This window comes from Caloenas nicobarica, chromosome 2 (genome assembly GCF_036013445.1).
Source record: "Caloenas nicobarica isolate bCalNic1 chromosome 2, bCalNic1.hap1, whole genome shotgun sequence".
Taxonomy (NCBI): Eukaryota; Metazoa; Chordata; class Aves; order Columbiformes; family Columbidae; genus Caloenas; species Caloenas nicobarica.
Window position 1 is genome coordinate 58,773,675 of NC_088246.1, and position 21,695 is coordinate 58,795,369.

A 21,695-nucleotide genomic window follows, 5' to 3' on the forward strand; every position below is an offset into this window, starting at 1 on the left:
CTCTGATAAAAGCAAGGAGCTGATGGTTCACAGGCATGTGCTCTAGGAGACAATTAACTTGAGGTAGACTTAACATGTGGAAGCCCAAAGGATAGATTGCGACAGGGGCAGCGGAGAAGAGCTTGCATCATCTAGGACAAGCCAGTGCCTGTATATCACAGTAAAGAGATGAGAGGGGTCCCCAGCTCTGCCCATCCCTTATCTTTTGTGGAGCTGTGATCTATTGTATAGTTTTGAGTTTATACGTTTCTCTGTCATCTCTGAGTCATCTTCACAGTGCCTCTGCTGACACTCAGAACAAAGCTCGGGGATGCCAGTGTTTCTGTATGTTTATTTTCTCTCTGTTTATGTTGTGGTTTGAGATAGATTGGTGTAATTGAGAACACAGACATTATATCTCCAGTTCAGATTCTTTTCCTGAATATTGTCAGTGACACTAATGTTGCTAAGGTGACACTAATACAATGAAACTGATGGCTTTCCATATGTGAGGCAAGGCTTATTTCCAGTGTACTGGAAGCACAGGGATTTTTTTCCTCTGCTATTCAATTCTGATAAAGAACTGTTGAGTCCATTGTAATCAAGATCGTTAGCAGTTTTAAAACAGAAGTATTACCTAAAAACTTAGTCCAATGTAATTGTTGCGTTTCAGAAGTTACTTTAAACCGTCTCCCTCATAACTAGATGAACCACGTGCTTGATTTTGCCTGCAATGTTGTTTTTCATGCAATGTGAATGAGTGGTTAGGATCAGAGAGCAAACTTTAGGCATGGTTTCCAGTTATTATGGACTCAACTATCACACAGTTAAAAATGCTTTGATGATTGCAAGTTTTGCTCAAATAAATTGCTCACTTGCTAATGCTCATGGTGAAAAACTCATCGTTAAGCTGATTTACATAAAAACATTATTTGCCTGTAGGCTCTGGAATTTCATTAAAGTTTCCATCTTAGTGCAGCCCTTATAATTTGCTGTTTGCAATGACTAAAATGTCTCTCTCAAACAGCTTTTCCTTCTCCTGATGAAAGACAGGTATGCTGTTACAACACCCCCCCATCCTCAACTCTCATTCACTCAGATTGGTGCCTGTCAGTCCTTTTTTTACAACAGTCCGTAAAGGCAGAGTGAATAGACAGCACTGTTGAGTTTGACTGAAAGTAAATAGATAAAATTCTTGCCTGTTCTGGGCTGGATCCTGCTGTCTTTATGAATATGGAGCAAATAGTTATGTTGGTTTCAGTGGGATGAGAGATGACTCAGTGCAAGGAATGGTAAGGATGAGTACCTTTTTTTTTTCCCATATCACATTTCTGAAAATAATTTTAGGAGGAAATGATTATTTTCAAAGATGTGAGCTATCTGAGCAAACCAAATTTAAATTCCATTACTCATGTTATACAATAAAACTTAAAAAGCGGGTAACAGCCAGAGAATATGCCCCAGTGCAAACTGCAGGTTCTGTTCCTAGCTACATAAGGGCTGAACCACCTCTTTGTTAAAGACATTTAGCATCTTCAACTACTGCCTGGGCAGTGGCATCCTTCCACTGACCTTTCCTCTGGTGGGTATTTGTGGAAGCTTTGCCTTGCTGTCCTCTGCCTCGACTCTAGTTGTCCATCTAAACACTGGACTTTCTGGGCACTTCGGTGGTGCAGACCCTCTCCATGATGACACGGACTTTCACAAGAGCCACTGGATGGCTATAGATTTGAATGCATTCCAACCTCTGCTGGTCTGGACAGAATTTGAGCCAGTAGACTGACCATAAATCCTGTTGGTATCTCCCTGTGGCTGCCTAATTGGGAGCTTGAATACAAGCCCCCCAGTATGTACATTTTGTTCCCACTGTGTTCATCTTTCCTAGCAAGACTGAAACAGTGCTCTGCTACCTGCTCCCCCTAAATCCTCCTCTGCTCAAACTTATGACCACCACAAATCACCATGTTACCTGTTTTTGTCCTGGCTTCTGTTTCCCCACTCTGTGCTCCTCATCTGCCCAGCTGCCTTCATCTCTTCCTTCGAAAGGGGCAAATGGGCAGTGGATTCGTATTCTTCTCTTCCATGGTACTTGGCACAGCGGGGAGATGCCCAGGGATATAGTCCTCCTGCTCCCAGGAGTGGTACTCAGAGGAGGCACAGCCAGGAGGAGCTTAGATCTGTGTTACAGAAAAAGTCTGTCTTAGCGCCAATCTGGAATGTGCTCAGCACAGATAGGTTTTCCTGGGCATTTAGATGGTAAAATCAAAGATGTCTCAAATGAGCATATCAAACTGAATTTTTTGGTTAGGCTTAGAAGTTAACTGAATTTTAATGTACTCTTACAGAAACAGCAAAAGATATATGCTTAGTATAGTGACTTCTGCTCCATATTAACATGAGGGGCAAAAGGAAAGGTCTTCAGAAATCTTTAATGGGTAAAAAACCATGTTTTTCCCTTACCCTCACAGCTACAAATTGCTGGATGAAATTTTCTTGCTGTGCATTTCTGTAGATCTGAGGTGGGCATCCAGCATGCAAAATTTTATTCCAAATGTATCTATCTTTGAAAATGTATAAGCAACCGAAAACAAGGTTAAAAATGAAAAATGTCAAGCAGCTTTACTAATCAGCAAGGCCAGATGTCCTGCTTGTGTTGAGAAATATATATGAGTGCTGGAAATGAATATATAAGCACACATCGACTCCAGGTGCTAGCATTCTTTAGTAATGAGTTGTGCCAATAGGACAGCTTTTACGAGGGTAGCACACAAGCAACAGCCTATTGTAATTAGATCTATATGTTCTTCCTAAATAGCAGTTTACAGAGCTACTTTGTTGTACCTCTCCTGTCATAGAAACTCCAGAATACCTTTATTTTCATAAGGCAAAAATGGTATGATTTTGTTTGTCTTATGCTCAGGAGTCTACACCTGTAAAGTTTCTGAATAATTATAATTAATCACAGCACAGTCATGGGTAAGCAGATGCGTGGCACTTCATACGAACAGCATAGTAATAGAGATCGATTACACAAAGCCAGACCCAAAGTCAATGTAGTGTGGAGCATGAAACACTGAGGCCTCAAACAAATGAAGCTAGAAGAGGGGAGACCCCCCCCACTGACTATGAGGATTTGTTATTACCCATTAGTCATTAGTGTACTAATTTATTGTACTACTCTTGTGGTGGTTGAAGGCAGGTAGCTGCTGAATCAAACTATCAAGCAAAGGAAATAAAAGCAGAAGTCAATAGCAGAGAGTATCCGCAGATGACAAATAACAGCAGAGCAAAGAATCAATGATATAATAAATGACAATAATCAGCTCTCCTGGAGGTAATTCCAGCCCTGAATGTGCAATTCTTGTGAAGCAGTAGCACTCTGTGACAACACCACCTGTAGATGAAATAAAATGACTAAAATCATCTGATCTGTTCTTCAAACACCAGTTACAACTACAAACACAGAAATACATTATTTATTGTTGCAGAGTTAAGGTTATTTGAAAGTTCTAACTGTGCCTTTCTGCATCTTCACAAGTTTGGATTTTTGGCTTAAATTTAATCTTGATTAGAATTTAACTGGGTATTCTACTGCTTGGCTTTGAGCTATTACAGTTTTCTAGCAAAGGTTTGTGCCTGAATTATTGATATGTACTGGTCAGCCTTAACTCTGTCTCCAGGTACTTTTTTCTTTTTTTGCCTAGAAGCATTATAATAATCTGAAAGGTGAGATTTGAAAATCTTGTATCTCACTTTCTCAAAAGAAGTCTTTTAACAGTCTGTCCACATGTGTTTGTGCACGTTTTAGAACAGGGCAAGGAAAAAGTAATCAGAAAATTGGAAGAAATTCTGCAACTGGGATTAAAGAAACGTATCTGTTTAGGCCTTATTTGATTTTAAACTGTTAGTTGTTTAAAAACTGAGGTGCCCTATGCAAAACCATAGGTGGTTGTGGTAGTAAACAAATACTGTAAGCAGATACAGCTTACAGCTTAGGGAAATATACAGTCCATAGGTGGCCGAGTAGCAAACCAGTGTGACAGCTGTAGTGTCACCATTACATATGGGACAGGAAATTTCTGGAACATGCAATTTTTATGATACAGCACAGGAAATAAGAACCATTGTTTGCATGGAGCAGCAGCAAGTACACATGGTCAAAATAAATGGTACCGTGTACCGATGCTGTAAGTACAAATTAGATCTGCCAGTAATAACCTCACCTTTTATCTTCTTTATGTATCTTAATTCTTTGCTGACAGGGCAGGTATAGTATCAGGAGAAACTACCTAAATTTGTCTAAAAATGTTGATGCTTAGGGAAAGGCTCACGGATTTTGACTCTCTGGGTTGCACAGTTTACCTGGTCTCTACACTTCCAGCAGTATTCAAAAGCAGGAGATGGATGCTGGAGGCAGCAGCAGGTAGAGAAGGGTGGGTGGGCATGCAAGGTGGACAGGACGTACATTTGTGCACCGAGTTTCACAGGAGCTGCTAATACAGCTCATACATTGTGCTCCATGTTTCCTGAAGGTCTCGGTAAAAGGGCACTTTTTTCCTCTTTCTTCTTCAGGTTTGACTTACTCTCTCCTCTGCCTTTCCTTTCCTTGTTTCTTCTTCTCTGCTTTCTTCCCGTTTAGTCTCATGTAGACAGTCCTAGTCTTTCTCCCCTGACCCACACTCTCTGCACAGTGATTCTCTTCTAATATCAGTCCTCTCCTTCGCTCAACTTTGACATTGGTACTGTTGCTTACTAAATTCCAGTATGGCAACACCTCACACGAACTGTCTTTAATCTCTGTTTTGGTTTCCCATTGTGTTTTCCCACAAACAGGGTTCTTTTCCCCCGGTGAACAATTGAGGGAAATTTTAGCACACAGAGATGAGATATTGTTTATTACAGAGTTGCACAAGTCTGGATGCTGGAATAAAGCCAGCATGCCAGAAAGAAAAGTAGCAGCTGTTATAGACAAAAGCTTGTCACTACTCAGGGCAGGCCTAAAGAGCAAATTGGTTACACATTTTCATATTGGTTACTTACTCATTTTAGCGTATAATGAGAACATTCAGCTAGACACCTTATCCAACAGTCTCAAGATTTATATTATTAATAAAACAAGACTCAACTAATTGTGCAGGCTCCAGAATGTCTAAAGCTACAAGGTCAATAGTCTCTGTAGTTTCGAATTAGGTGTTTTGCAAGTCAGTCATACAGAATCACAGAATGGCTGGGGTTGGAAGGGACCTCTGGAGATCATCTAGTCCAACTGACCTGCTAAAGCAGGTTCACCCAGAGCAGATCACACAGGAATGTGTCCAGGTGAGTCTTGAATGTCTCCAGAGAAGGAGACTCCACAACCTCTCTGGGCAGCCTGTTCCAGTGCTCTGGCACTCTCAAAGGAAAGAAGTTTTTCCTCATGTTTAGATGGAACCTCCTGTGCTTCAGTCTGTGCCCGTTGCCCCTCATCCTCTTGTTGGCATCACTGAAAGGAGTCTGGTCCCATCCTCTTGACATCCACCTATGAGATATTTATAAACATTGATGACATCCCCTCTCAGCCTTCTCCAGGCTGAACAGAGCCAGCTCCTTCAGTCTTTTCTCATAAGAAAGATGGTCCAGGCCCCTAATCATCTTCGTAGCCTCCCACTGGACTCTCTCCAGTAATTCCTTGTCCTTCTAGTCATCTTTGTTAGAGAAGCAGACTGACCTAAAACTGAAAGGATTTACATATCTTTAGGTTAGCAATTGCCAACAGGATTCATTCTTGAAAGTAGTAATGACTACAATTGGAATTCAATCTCCTGTTTTTTTCATACACCTCTCCTAGTTTCCCCATTGTATTCAATCAGTTCTACCTCCCATTGACTCCCTGTCTCCACTTAGACACCTTCTGTCTCCACTTCCAGAGATCACTGTGGCTATTTTAATTCAAGGTGGTCCCATAGCAATCTGATTATAGCACGGTATCATATCTTTGTTTATTCTACTTCTGGGTTCTCTCCAGGGGAAACTTTGACTCATAACTTAATTGCTTCACTCTCTGGTTTAGTTCACTTGATTCCCACCCTCTTACCAAAGACAGCTACCTTTTCATTACTGGTTTTTGACACCTCTCATTTTTTATACAAAATGTTTCCCCAAAAGAGCAATAACAGCTTTTTTAGTAATAGATTGAATTGGTCACAAATGACTCAGTTTTTAAGACTGGCGTTACTTCCCTGAGAGGTTGTTCAGTGCTGAGAAATGCTAATGCCTAGTCATCTCAGCTATTTAATTGAAACAAAAACTATCATGGGACTAAACCACAACCAGATTGAGGAATTGTCTCAGGTGTATCACACATTCCTATCAAACACCAGCTGATGTTTCCTGCCTCCTCCAAAGAGTATCGTTTAGCCTTTCCTTGAAATACTCAGTAGGATGGTTGGGTTTTTTGGTTGTGCTGGGGTTTGTGTGTATGTGTGTGTGTGTGTTTGTTTGGGTTGTTGTTTTGGTTTTTAAATCTATCAAAGGAAACTACTTAATCCTGGCAGTGCTTCTTTTTATATTTGAGAGAATATATCTACCTTTTGGTGAAAGCTAAGCCTCTAAGACCAGACTAACCTTGGTAAGTGAGGAGCAGAGGATTATAAGTGCAAGGTAATGATTGAGAAGAGATTTAGGGCAATTTTTGACAACTCTGAAGGAATGAGGAAGATGAGTAGGAAGTAAAGTATTTTAAAGGGAGAGGGTATCAAATAAACCAGGAGCAATAGCACTGACAGAAAAGAAAAATAGGTGGATGATGGAAACATGTCTTAGGGCAGGGTTGTCAAACTCATTTTCACCAGGGCTCACATTGGCCTCGTGGTTGCCTTCAAAGGGCCGAATGTAATTTTAGGACTGTATAAATGTAGGAGTAATTAGTGAAAATGAGTTTGATCCCCATGTCTTATGGGCTTTCAACCTTCGGTACTTCCCGCTGCTGTTCATCAGCACACCCTACTAGATTTTTTCTTCTCTCACTTTCGTTTAGTAAGAAGATAGGATGTTTTCAAGGGCTGGGTGATTGTAGAGGCCATATAGAATACTGCCAAGAAGAGTAATGTTCAGCTGGTAAATTAATCTTCCAGTTAATTAGCAAAACTGATTTGGTAACTGAGACAACTCAGGTCTTTGATAGAGAAATAATTTTCTGTGGACTGGACTCTTTTTTCTTGTGAGAAGGCTGAAACTCTGTGGCAGAATTCTCTGGCAAGCCTCAAATTTCTCAGAGTTTTCCTCTGAATGAGGAGCGGCCTCTGTGGTGTCCGGGGATGGGCTACATTCTGGCTTGTCTCCCTTCCCTGTGAGCATCCCTCTTCTGTGGCCCACAGAGGTGCTCGTGGGCTGTGGTGCAAGGAGCAAAGCAGAACTGCCTCTCCTGTTGCTTGGCTCTGATGACCCTGCCTTGGGGCCCTGCTCGTGGGCAGCTCTGTGTTCTGCACCCGCGATGGTTACAGCAGCAGGTCTGAGCATACAACCGGGAACCGTCTTACTTATATCAATGCGTGGAAGGCTGTAACACAGCCATGATCACAGAATGTCAGGGATTGGAAGGGACCTCGAAAGATCATCCAGTCCAATCCCCCTGCCGGAGCAGGAACACCCAGATGAGGTTACACAGGAAGGTGTCCAGGCGGGTTTTGAATGTCTGCAGAGAAGGAGACTCCACAACCTCCCTGAGCAGCCTGTTCCAGTGTTCCGTCACCCTCACTGAGAAGAAGTTTCTTCTCAAATTTAAATGGAACCTCCTGTGTTCCAGTTTGTACCCACTGACCCTTGTCCTATCATTGGTTGTCACTGAGAAGAGCCTGGCGCCATCCTCGTGACAATCACCCTTTACATATTTATAACCATTAATGAGGTCACCCCTCAGTCTCCTCTTCTCCAAGCTCAAGAGACCCAGCTCCCTCAGCCTTTCCTCATAAGGGAGAATGATGTAATGGGGATACCAGGCCTGGTGTGGAGGGAATAAAATGCCATTTTGTTCTTGATCCATAAAAATTGCTGAGTAGTTTGGTAATTGTCATGGGCATGAGTATTTCTGAGCATCTTCAGACATATCATCTCTCAGAAGATTTAGCAGTCTAACGGCCATTTATGCTAATTGAAAGGAGAATTTAACCTCATTACTTCCTGACTTTAACATCATAACTTCATTACCTGGTCCAGTGAGCTGCTACTTATAATTACTGAGATGAAAATACAATGGCATGTATTTATTTATAACTGGGAATTACGTGGACAATGCTTTATCCTGACCTGTGCACTGTGCCATGTAGCTGGGGCAGCAGGACAGAGTTAAATGGTCTCCTTTATTTCACAACACGCTAATCTACACGACTACAATGCAAACAACCCTTATAACTACATATTATGCATGAAAGCCAGCTGGACAATATTCAAGTTAATTTATATCACTGTCTTGCCTGTACTTACAGTGATTTCTGTACCAGAGGCAGTAGTACCAAGCCAGTGACTGTCTGCATTTTTTTTTGGAAATGTCTTAGAGGTGATTCAGAAATACAAGAACAATCTTCAGATGGATTAAAATGTTAGAGGACTCTTGAAGTAAAAAACATGACACCAACAATGTTACTTGGAAAGAATAGCTCCCAGCCAAAAGAAGCCCAACGAGGGTCCAAGTGGCATTTTTGCACATCTATACTGTGTGTAATTTTGCAAGCCTTATACTCATTGAAGTGTTATCTATCCATTGACAATAGCCATTTTCCTAATATTTTCAATCTCAAAAAGATCTAGAGAAAAAGGCAGAAAGGGGGGAATCAGGAAAAAAAAAGTTGTTCCCCTAGAGCTATTTCTCAAGCTGTGAAGGTCTTCATAAGATGTTTTCCTATCAGATCTGCTCTCTGAATGAAACCTTTAACATGCATTAATCACCACCTCAAATACTGCCTGGTGAATGGCTCCACCTCTGCCATGGTTTTGAATTGGGTGTGACACCTGTGTCTCTCTGGGTTGCCTTCTTGCCAGTTTGCATCTGTACGTGGGCAGTTTGACCAAAAATTAAATTAGAAAAAGTAGTTGTGTGAGAGGAATCTTCAATACCCACATGGTTCTTTCCAAATACATATTCAATCGTTTTAGTAATCCTTTGTCCTTGAAAGCAATACTAATATCCAGAATACCTACATAAGGATATATTCTTTCCTCCTTCTGTTCTCTCTGTTTAATGCTTTTAGTTTAATTAAATAGATTATTTTAAAACATAGTTTCCCAATGTACATGGTAAGTTATTTCCTGCTTGTCAACCTACAGTGAGATTTCCTGCTGTAAGGTCTGAATGTTGTCACACAAGCTAATACCTGATGTTATATTTTATTAACTATGTGAGTTAAAGAAATTTTATTTTTAAAAAAGCGCACTTCTCTTTATTCTAGTTCTCGATGTTCCATGCAAACTGTAGCTAAAAGTCTCCAGGAGAGAGGAAAATTAAGATTTGAATAATTGGTGAGAACTGCATGTTTTAGCTATTGTGATATCCTCAGCTTTTGCTGTCTTCTCAGTGGGTAAATGAGTTTGCTGCTGAGCTGTTAAAAATCCTGTAGAGAAAATTACACCATGAAAATTCAGTCTGGACTTGCAGTTTTTCAGTCCCACAGTCTCATCCAACTTTTTTGCTGCCAGAAGAAAACAACTGCTGCTCCCAGGTGCAACAACAGGGTTGCTTGCTCAGCTGCACTAACACCTCAAGTAATTCTCTTGAATTTGCAGAAGTTTGTTTGGGGCATAGTTGCAAATTAAACCCCAGGATGTGCAACAAAGCCCCTCGTGGAGGTGCTGAAGGACTCTCTAGCCTGTTCCACTCCTTGTGGAGTGCTGTGAAGTAAAAGGGACACATGTACACATCCGTGCAAATAGTGGGAGAGGTGTGTATTTTCACCTTGCAGGCAAAAATGTGTACCTGGTTACCTGATGTAGAACGAGGTGTGGGAATGGAAGATACGGTGGCAGATTAACACACTGGCACTGTGCTTCTTGTTGATGGGCTGCATGTCCCTGGTGCCTCCTCAGAGAGGAGCGCTGAGAAGCCACTTGGAAACGAGAAGCACTCAAACTACTTGGGAACATAAGTGCTTTGTTTTTCAGTTCCCAAGTCACATTTGGAAGTTGTGAAGGCTTTACACTCCTAACACTGTTTTGTCTTTCAAGAAACAAATTGGGATTTATTTTTCTTCCTTTGTACCTGTAAGCTTCAGGGTAGGCAATTCAAGCCTATATTTTTAAGGATCTCCACCGCTTTTCATGTCCCTATGTTTTGCTTTTACCTGGGGTGCTGCATGGTTGTTTTTTGGATGTACAAAACAGCAGATCACAGCACCATGATCTGTGGCCAAGGTCCCAGCTCTTAACATTTCATCATCTTTTGTCACAGCTGCACTGATGTTGCTTATTTTGTTACTGATGTTAAAACAGCAATGCAATTTGTACCTTAAAATATTGGCATTCCTTTATTATTTTCTTAAATAGGCACTGCAGCTCCAATGAGGCAAAGTTGGTGTTTTCCCTGGGCCTCAGCAGCAGCTGCAAAGCAAGGTTTTAAGCGCAAACTTGGTAACAAGAAGGCCTTCAAATATATTATGGAGCAGCTGAAAGTCTCTATGGCATTATCCAGTTAAAACTGCAAGATGCGATTTCTCCTTTTATTTAAATAGGCATTTTGCAGATCCCACAAACATACCTGTTACACACATACAGTGCATATCTGCTGTGTCCTGGCTGCATATAGGCACATACCAACCCAGTTCACATCCTACTTTACCATGGGAAAAAAACTCCTGTCTGCTGGATGTGCTTCAGCAAGTCACCAGGTCCAGGCAAGTGAGTGAGTGGGATTATGGCACATACTAGCAATTCATATCTGCTTGTACTTATAGACCAACAGAGAAGCTAGCCTCTTGCAACTGAAGAGGAAGCCAATTTCACTTCTCCTGTGCCTTGATACAGTTATCAAAACAGGTTTCTGTCACTTAATATGTTTATCTGAATATCAATGGATGTGGCAAAAAGCAGATCTGTGAGTCCAAAATCATTGTCTTGCTTGTGTTCCTCACCTAATGCAAATCTTTGGAAGTCAGTAGAAGTACACTAAGATGGGTCTCGTGGTACTACGCTGTTTCTGAAAAATGTTTTAATGTAGTAACTGTCAGAGCAGTTAATCTGTGTAGATCTACATCCTTGTCCTGACCAAGGCCAGAACACATAGGCTCAGTGAGCAACTATGCAATCTTGTTGTCCTAAGGAAGTTTCTCACTTTGCACATTAGTGTTTGGTATGCCTGAACAGGGAGGGTTTGTCTGTCCCTACTTTTCTTCTTCATGTAGCTAAAGGGTGCTGATCAGGTACTCTGAGGTCTGTCTGTCGTGAAAGCTGCTCAGAAGACATTGGGGTTTTAACTTATTTCAGTCACAGGAACCAAACTGTAAAATTCACTGTGGCAAAGGTGAAGATCAGAGGCAGGAGGTATCCTGTTGTGCCAACCAACGTGAGACAGATCACTCACAATTTAACTGCTTGCCAGCCCTGTTTCTGTGAGCTGCAACTGATTGTGCAGCTTCTCCCTGGGAGTTCTTCTAATCTAAAATAATTCTCTTTTTCTTAGCTGAAACAAAGATCTGCTTCAAATACTACCATGGCGTGAGCGGGGCGTTACGAGCCACGACTCCGAGTGTCACAGTGAAAAACAACGCAGCTCCTGTAAGTTATGCCGACCTTATATTTTTTCCAATGTATGTTCCCTGCTGTCACTGCTATGCCTTCCTTTCCCTGCCTGCTTCATGTACTTTTATGAAAACTGAACATAATATTTGCTCTTCAGTGCACTGTGGTACAGAGAAATGGGTCATATTTGGTTAAGATGTGGGTTTGTACACCAAGCAAATGTAGATTCAGCTCTCAATCTGTCACAGATAGCCTCTCTGAATTGGAGCAAGTCCCATGTCCTAGCTGTGTCCCGTTCTGTAAAGTTATCTTCTCTCTGCTGGGTGCAGTGAAGTTTGGGTGATAACTCTAGAGGATTTGGGATCCTGGGGTTGTAAATACAGTAAGTGTCCAGAAAAGGAATAAGACTTTCCTATTTTAAGGCGCTTTTTTCAAAATCAAGGTGTGAGCATTTTCATCGCAGCGATGAAGCGTCTCTGAGTTCCAGGAACAGCCACACTGTGACACACTCCCATCAATGCTAAGAACTGGGCATTCAGGTCCTGATCCGTCAAAGTACTAAAGATTGTTTTTGACAGATTGAGGCTTCACTGAGAGCAGTTTCAATTTGCTGGAGCTTAGCAAAGCTCTGTGACTCAAGTGGCTCTAAAGAGCTATATATCTTGCCTGGTTTTGGAAAAGTTGATCACCCTGAGAGTGAACTATTTTTTAGAAGCCTGCAGAGAGACTTGCTGACCTCCAGAGCTTGTCTGGCCTTGCTGGCAGAGTTTCATTGCCTACCAGGCTCATCTTGGCAGAGATCTGCATGAGGTGAGGAGTTTTAGTTCAACCAGCATTAAAAAAGGACTAGCTCAGATGTTGTTTAGTCTGGAAGATGGATTCAAGAAGGAACCGTCTTACCTGTGGGTGTATGTAGGTTTCAGCGGACGTTGCTGAAATTTTTTAAGTTTGTTCTTTTTATTTTATTTTTTTTAAACAGTCTCAAGTTAACATTTCTAGAAAGGCTGGAAAGTCTCCCATGTGGTGTGTTGACTGTCTGATTGTACCAGAGCCAGGAAAGATTAATTTTTTCACCCTTGACTCATATAAAGACTTTTTGTAGTTTTTCTTTGCGTTTGTTTGATTCAACAGCTGCAAACTGGATGCTGGGTAGGGGCTGATGGGCCTTGATGTGACTTTCTCACTTGCTCACAGGGAAGGCATTCACCAGTTTCAAAGCCTAGAGAGTTTCCTTCAGCTGTCTGCAGAAGAACATTATGATGTGGCCATGGTTATCTTCATTGTGTGGGATGCCGAAAAGTTCTTTTTAGCCTGTAGTGAGCGGTGTCTTGTTGACTCAGGACTTGCTGTTCATTTCCCTGTTATCATCAGTTTGGGGGGTACAATCTATGTCATTGATTTAGTCCCAGTCTTCTCTGAAAGGTAAGACAGCCAAACATGGCAATAAATACCAGTAGGATGACAGATTAGAATAAATTCATTTCCACATCTTAGACCTGAGTTTGAACCAATTAAGCACATTTTTCAGGTCTAGTGTGGAAGACTTACATTTCATTATTAAGTATCAGCAATATGTTTTAAGTTAATAGAAGAATGTCTGAGGACCTGTGCCTTTTTAACATGCAAATACAACCTCCCCAAGTTCTTCAGTTGAGGCCTTTATGTATGGACATGGGGAAATAAAGCAACCATTCACTTTCAGCTGAGCAGGACTTGTATTTAAAAGAAAGTCCTCTGTGTGCAGTACTCGTGGTCTTTGTAGAGCTCAGATGAGAAAAAGAACGACCTATCACGACCTTCAGCTGAGTATACAGTACATGACTGAAAAATAAAATATGATTAAAAGTGGTATCAGATAACTGTTTTCTGTTTGAGGGCCAAACCAGTGTCCTTGGAAATAGCATTCTCTTCACATCATCTTCTAATTTTTCCTGCCTTTCTGGATTGCAGAATAGCCTGTGTGGTTTTTGCCAGTTTCCTTTGCAGAGCAGGGAGGCCAGCAGTGTTGTAGGTGCAGCATCAGATTCTCTGTTGTTTTCTCTTTATTGTTTGCTGTGTGACATAAATATTTGGTGCATTGTAAGGCAAATACTAAGAAGTGAAGACAACAAGAGCAAAGGACTAGTGACAAAGGTTATGCGATATGAACCCAGAGAGAGCCTCCTGTATGAATGCAAGGGGAGAAAAATGCTATAGATACGAAAACTCCTTTAGAGAGTAGAGAAAAATAATGGGCTGATTCTTGCCTGTGTGAAGGCTTTCAGCAAAGTATGATCCTCCAAACTCCAGTCCCAGCTGAAACCATCAGATGGCTTTCTCCATCTGCCGCTCTGCAATACACGTCCCAACCTTTACTGCTACAGTTGTTGAATGTTTCACAGTGTTCCGTACCATTGGAAAGTGGTGTTACTGGACAGATGAGGAAGGGAATAACAAAGGATTTGCCTAGCCCTAGCCTTTTCCTGGGTTCTTGTGTGCCTCTGCGCTGGTTGACACTGGGACAGAGGTAACAGCCATGCAAAATGCCGATATTATCCTTAGAAATGCAAATACACAAAAAGCACTCACCTTTTGAGTGTGGTTTCACTAATAGTGAACTCCAGACACGCTCCTCCATATTTTTTTTTTCCAAGATGGAAGGAGAGAGGGATAAAATCTTAAAGAAATCCCAAAATAAACTGCTATATCTGTTTAAAACTTTTTTCTTTTTTTCTTTTTTTTTTTTTTTAATAATAGGTTGTAACAGTGATCAGAAATTTCTTGTTCAAAAGAAGCAGCAGCTATTCTGTTTCATACTTTGTTCTGCTTATCCATCATCAACCAGAGAGTAAATGCACAGCTTGCTTTATCCGTGTTGCCGAGTCCCTCCCCATCCCTTTGCAGCGGCTCCACAGTGAGGTGCACTGAACGGGCAGCCCCATTTCTTTTTTTTTTTTTTTTTCCTATGTCTTGAATCATATTCTGAACACGACTGAGCAGCGAAGTGATAGATTGTTTTATCTTCTCCTGTTCCTCTCCGTGATCAGTTAAGGGCCGTGACATTCTAGCACAATGCCTATAGCTCATCCAAGGGCCCTGACACTTGTTAGCCTAGCGAGACTTGACACACAGGGCCCTCCATGATCGAATTGGATGCATCGGATTCCTCGGTTGTTTTCATTGCTCCAGCGATTTAGAGCACTGCCCCAGGGTCCCAGGAGTGGCGTTTCTCACAGTACCAGCAAAAGCTGTGGTGCTCTGACTGCTGTGGCCTGGGCACAGAGAGGAGTTCTGCTCAGAGGGAACCGTCTTCAGGTCCTGAGGCAGGTTCTTGCACATCCTTTCTGCTGGAAGAGGGAATCCTGTGGTCTGTGCTTGGAAATTTACCCTCTTTTGCAGTCAGTAGGATTTTTAGCCGTGGCTCTGGGACTTTAGTGTGCTAGAAATAATAGTTTTGCAGGGAAAAAAATCTCAACTGAGTTCCTGCTGTGGGTATAGGGGATGAAGTTTTTTTAAAAGCTGGTTGCCAGGATCCAAAGGGAGTTTTTCCATTGTAGTGGTGGCATTGCAAATTCCCCCTGAAGCTTAGACTGTCAGTAGGGGGACAGAAGGAATGAGGCTTTGTGTATTTGACACAAGCAAACCTTTTTGTTTGGCACAGCTTGGGAAAAAGATCCAGAACAGGTGTCCTTTGAGAGGCAGCATTTGGGGACAGGTGACCTTCTGGGGACAGTGCTAGCACAGACTCATCTGCAGTTGATGCCAGAGCCACCCAAGAAGGTTCCGTCTGAGCCTCGGGCCACGTGGTACCTCCCGTGGCAAGGGCAGCAGCTGGCATATTGCCTGCTCAGTGTGTGTCCCGTCCTGTCTGTCAATGAGACCTGCAAACACTGATAACCAGCAGTATCCTAACACCACAATTTAAAAAAAAAAAAAAAGACAGACAAAAACCAAAACAACAAAAAACCCAACCCCTTCATTGTCTGTCTGACTGCGGTTCGCTGCAATTGAAAAGGGAAAAGAAGCTGGAAGTAGTCTTGCTGGCGGCTGTAAAGCGGTTGCCATTCTTGTTCACGCGCTGCTGAGACCATCTTTAACTGGCAGATAAAAGGAATCCTTTTTCCAAAGGGGAAAAAAAAGTTGCTGTGTTAGTTGGATGCCTTTGTGTAGCGCCGATGGTGCTTTAGGCTGTGTAGCATCTCGCATTTCTTGTATTATGCGTGTTCTGCTCCATTTGACTTTATCTCCTTACGCTCTAGCCCAGTTATTAGAGCTGCCTCTCCTGCTGATTAGGATGCCCTGCAGTTCGTTAGTTGGTGAAAAGTCCTGTCACATTTTATCGCCTGTGAGTCGTCAAGCTTGAATATCTGGGAATGAAGGGCCGTGCACTTTGGCAAATTCATACATGGCAGGAGCATGAATGTGAATTTGGGGCAGCAGATAGGCCTGGGGGTTATTGCAGTAAAACGGAGCACCTGCAGTTCTGGGAGGAAGGGACAACCTGGCTAGCTGCTTTTTTTCTGGACTAGTTATATTCTGAAAACAGTCTTGTTTGTGCGCAGTAGTTTATACTTCTAAAGCATAAGCATTACCATGGTATGGATGAGCAAAGTTTTCTCAGTAGAAAAGAACATTTTTGCAACGTCTGCAACATCCTCTATTTGTTACTCTGCATTTATTCATAATTTTGTCACCATTAATCTTTACATCAGATATCACTGTAAAAAAACAATACAAGTTACAGCAATTAATTCTAGCAATAGGAAAATGGTATCTTGCTAGTGCGAAAAGGATTTAACCTAAATGCCGCTCTTTTGCAGTAAAATAAAGCAGGTGAGAAAACAGCATACAGAATGAAAAAGAAAAACCTTTTCCCCTAAGAGTTTATAGCCTAAGAAGATAAATTGGATACATCACAATTAAAAGACAGTAAGTGGAGAATCAATGTTTTAGCCTCAGGACAAATGTCTTCACTAAATTGGGAGCATTCACTCGCTGTATATTAGATGCAAAGAACCATAGCTGATTGAACCTCTGGAGCTTTCATGCCACAGTTCCTGTCTCATAGATCGCGATGGCACTCATCACATACACTTAGCATCATGGGGAAAGCTGTGTAAATTGGAGCTAATTATTGAGAGAGACCTTCTCTGTGTTGTGCTTATGTGGAAATGCTGCTTCAGCTGGGTTTCCCACAGCAGGAATTACTGCTTGATAAGCTGCTGCCATTTGGTGGTGACTGATCATTCCTGAGGACTTCCTGCTGTAAATATTTGCATTATGTGCTGTTACGTCAGTGTGGGCTGCCAAGGAGTGTGTGATAATGAAGCATTCCGCCTCATTTCCATATACATGCTGCAAGCCGGGCTTTTATGAGAGTGTACATGTATGAGCAGCAGTATGTCTTCGTCTTTCCAAAGGCTGGATTTAAAAATCTCAGCTCTCTGTTGTTTTTCACTTTGTGTCTTACTCTGTGATAGGTGAGTTTTAAAACTGTGTTTATGGGGCATCACTATGTAATAAATCTAACAGTCTGATTTTGAGAGTATAAGAATAATTATACTTCAGGCAACAGCAGAAACTTCTAGTGGGTTCTGCACTTTTCAGCAATTGAGGGTAAAAAAAAAGTTTATGGAAACACAATATCAGGCTGCTGCCGTTAATCACGGCAAAGAATGGAAGCCAGGTCCATCTATAACAAGTGTAAGTAGTGTACCTTGGAAGGCTCAGCATTTCCAGGCAGGGAAGCAGCACTTCTCTGGAAGCTGTGGGTGTGCCTTGTTGACCAAGTGTCTGTCAGGAGTGAGCAAGAGAATCCCCTTTCCTTATTTCAAGAGAAGAAGTAGCCAGAGCAACCCCAACATGCAGCTACCTTCAAATGCAGGGTAAGGAATAGCATTGTTAGTACCAGCTGTATTCTACCCATCTCTGTATCCGTCTCCTCCTATTTTGATTACTTGCAAAGGAGATGGAGCCATTCAGAAGTGAAAAAGTCAAGGCAAAATGAGCAGGGGAAATGACTGGAAACACTCGCTCAGCTGGAAGGAGCATAGACTCTAGCAGTCAAACATGAAGTGCTCTCTGCCAGGGTACAGTCTCCTTCCAAGGTAAAAGGGCATCAGACAGAAAATATATATGCTAAGAAACAACTGCTGAACAAGTGCGAATTCCACTGATTAACCGTTCAAAGTGAATAATTCTGAAAAACATAGCTGATCCATAAACTTTGGAAGAAGGTGATCTGTGTAGGCTTCTCATCTGTCAGAAATATCTGCTCATTTGTGGTTTTCTTCTGATGTGATATTTCTTTCACAATAGTTGCAATGCTGTCCACATCCTGCCTGCCTTTCATGCTCATGTGTTGCTGCTGGTGTAGGCTGACATTATGAACTGGTACAACATGAGAACAGAAGTCTTCAAATTTAAAGAAAGTTAAAATGATTGGGCACTTGCTTCAGCATTTTAACAGAAAGTTCTCTCTGTCGTAGCTTTTCTGTAAGCATGCAAGGAGCAATTTGGTCACTTGTGTCCAACAGAATATTACAGTGTTTGGAGTTCAGGAGGTGTAATGGCTCACACTAAGCTCATCAGAGGTAGAAAAAGGAAGTGTCATAGTACTTATTAGTAGGGAACTGGCAAAGATTCTACTGTGTGCATAGTAAACATTAGCACTTTTATGTTACAAATTCCTATGTGCGCTCAATGTACTCTTGCTTTGAAATGTTCTAGAGAGGTGACGTTAAAAAAGAGAGCAATGAAAGGTTTAGGAGCAATAGAAAATATTTTCATTAAAACTATATTGTTTTCAACACTTAATATTGTAGTATCACCTGATGCCCTAATCTAGGATTTGGCTCCAGGGCAGTAAGTACTGAATGGGTACATTAGCCATTACACAAGCTACAGCTAACATTGACTTGGAGGGAAGGATTTCCTGGCAGAATTTGATCCTCCCCACCTACAAAATACATGGGATTGATTTTCAGTGTGAGAACAACTCTCAGCACATTTGTTACAGCTGAAAAATGTCATGAATTAATTTTTTCACTTCCGTTTTGTGTCATTATAAAACCACGGTAGTGTTTTACAGCCTGATGTGATGATATTTGGTTATGTTCAAGCATACTTACATGAGCAGCCTCTTAATAGTTACACAGTCGAGCCCTTAGTTCAGTGTGATTACATTTTTGGTTGTGCTTTTCTACATCCTAATTACCACTGATTCAAAGAATTTGAAGGTTAATGACATGTCCAAATTATTTCTTATTGCCACCTCAGTAACGCAGGCACTTTTTCAGTATCCAGATGCATAAAGACTGTTGTATTTACATTGCAATTACTCTGTCATATAGCGAGCACTCCATTTATATGAATTAGCGGAGTCAGAAAGCGTAACCGGGGTGTAATTGGTCTCTGACTGCAGCATGACTATAGTCACTGTGTTATAAATAATAACCTTTTCCTTCCTTTTGTTTCCTCTACTCACATTTTAAATTGGGATGGTTGGGAGGAGATTTTCTTTAAATATTAAGAAAACTCATTTGCACTGAAGGCCTCTTCTGAGTACAGTCCAATAATACCGACTTTTGCAGTCCTATTTCAGTAAAGATGCAGAGCATGTGCTGAAACCCCACTGACTTTACTGGAAATGTTTAATGATTTTCTTTCAAATTGGCAGTATCTTTCAAAATGGAGTGGAACCAGCAAGTAGAGTCACTTCAAGCAGCATTGTCATTGTGACAGATTTCGGATATGTCAATAGCTAAAGTGACAAGTGATCCGGTTCTGTGCACTTGGTGGCTCTTTTTCCTATCCTGATATTGACTTTTTCAGCTTGGTGTGGTTCAAACTCCTGTCACCACCCGCTCATAGATTTACACCACTTATGAGAGATAAGTGCTCAGAATTTATTATCTAACAAACACAAATTGAGCGCGGAAGGTACAAACAATTTGCTTTGTGAACATCAGCATTGATTTCCTGAGCAGCAGCCTGTAAATTGAACACACAGGTATGTTCTTTTTATTGTTGCAAGCCAGGAGGAATGCCTCTGCTTTCCAGCAACACAGCTGTTTGCATATTTAAATGTTACTTAATTTTGCAGGCTTCACAATTTCCCGATCTGTCTGTATGAAAGAGAGAGGTGTAGTGTATTTAATTATCATAACGAAAGTTTAAATACAAACACCTAAGATTAAGCTTGGTGGCAAAAAAATTGGAATGGATTGGAAAAGACCTTTTAATGCCAGAAATGGGCCCGAAATACTCTTCAGTGCTTTTTTGCACTTTTTGCATATTTCACATGCATCTTCAAGGACTGCACATGTAGGAGACAAGGGACAAGAGCCACCTGCGTGGTGTGAGTGCAAGGCAGGGCAGCAGGTCAGCACGGCTCCGCACAGCGCGTCTCCCCAGTGCGGCACCCGTCCCTGGCGCTGGCCGTGCCGCTTTGAAACCACCGACACAAGAGCGCTGTGCCGAGCGGCAGCTCTGCACGTGTTGCTGGTACGTTTAAAGCCGGTGCCCCTCGGCATCCTGTGGTAGATCCAGGTGATATACTGGAGCGTGGAAGTCCTGTAGGTCAAGTGTATCCCTGGCAGAGCGGCAGGCACGTGAAGCAGAGAAAGGCTGTGTGCCTGTACGGGCAGGGCAGCTGGGCTGGGCGTCCTGTTCGGTGCCCTGAAGAGTGGAATGTGCGTGATGCAAAGTGGAAGTTGCGGAGGTCCTGACGTTGTCTTTTTCAGTCCTCTTTTGCCAGTGCAGGCACGCTTAAGCACCCGGTGGCTTCAAAACCTACTTTATTTTGCACATCGTGCAGTGCTGTAGGTTTAGCTGCAATGGTTTTAAACAGGGAAGAGATGACATAAGAAAAAGCTGGCATCTGTTGAACTGTTAAGCAAAATAATTCTTTAAGTGTTCATCCATCAAACTTTTTCCTGCTGTGCTAGCCTGATCTGTAGTTGTGCAGTCAGAAAAGCAGGGTAGGGACAAAACAAAAGGCAGGGTGAAGGCCACCATTTGCACATGTCCCATTCAAATGATGTCAGCTTCTTGCCCCCTTATGGACTCTAATTAAGCGGCACTAATTGTGGAGCTGCTGAGCTATCCCTAAGTGTCACTGGCCACAGCTTACTCTTCACTTTGCAGAGCAGTTGCACCAATTTTGGGCTTCTCCCTGTTGCCCTGGTTTCTTTGCAGACATTGTTTCAAAGAAAACACTGGCAAAATTAACCTTACTGGGCATGTGATCCAGTATGAACTTCTAAATGTAGATTTAGAGTGGTTTAATTAGCAGACTTGCAGTGCAACACGAAGTCGAAGTGAAGAAATAAAAAGCATGACAGATGGGAACTGGGGTGATTTTGTTTCAGCAACACCAAGAAGATCATTACACAAGCCATTTATTCGTTAATGGGTTCAATATGTGTCTGGTATTTCCCAGCCACTTGCCTTCTGAATGTTTCTTGTTATGGTCACATAACAGCCATACTAATAGTCTGCACATCATATTACTCCCTTCTATAGTTTAGTAAATTATGGAAAGATCGGTGACTGTTGAGCACACTGCACTAGTGTAATCATCTGTGCTTTGGCCTTTAATAGTCTTACGTACTCCCTCCTTCGTCTGATCAGATCCCTGAAAAATTGTGCAGTGCTTATCAATTGTACACTTGGATGTGCACCACAAGCCATCACATAAAGATGCAAGTCAAATCTGCACTAAAAAAGAAGTCCCAGGTAATAAATCAGTAAGGTAGGCACACCTAGTTTGCTTAGGTCATGGACTGGCATTCTGTTTGATTATTGCCATGTTATAGAATTTTGGATATTCCTGATTGCCATCTATCTCCTTTTTTCAGTCTTGTTAAATCCTTGGCATTTCTGTGTCCTTGCAGTAACAAATTTTGCCCTTCTATTAGGCCTTGCAAGAAAAACAATCCTTGCTTTCCTCAATCCTGAATTTACTGCTGTTCAATTTCATTGTCTTCTCCTATGTTCCAGGTTTAGTGGAGAACAGAAATTAGCAGCTCTTC

The 21,695-nt window shown here is 41.8% G+C and overlaps 1 protein-coding gene across 5 annotated transcripts in view; it reads left to right on the plus strand.

Annotated features, from left to right (window-relative positions):
* The window catches only part of HECW1 (HECT, C2 and WW domain containing E3 ubiquitin protein ligase 1), a 266,955-nt gene that overhangs the window by 126,600 nt on the left and 118,660 nt on the right, over positions 1 to 21,695 (plus strand). For all 5 annotated transcript variants that reach the window (XM_065627747.1, XM_065627745.1, XM_065627748.1 and 2 more), the window contains one exon: positions 11,624 to 11,718. In XM_065627747.1, the coding sequence (XP_065483819.1) occupies positions 11,624 to 11,718 (95 nt within the window). The remainder of the gene's footprint in view (positions 1 to 11,623; positions 11,719 to 21,695) is intronic.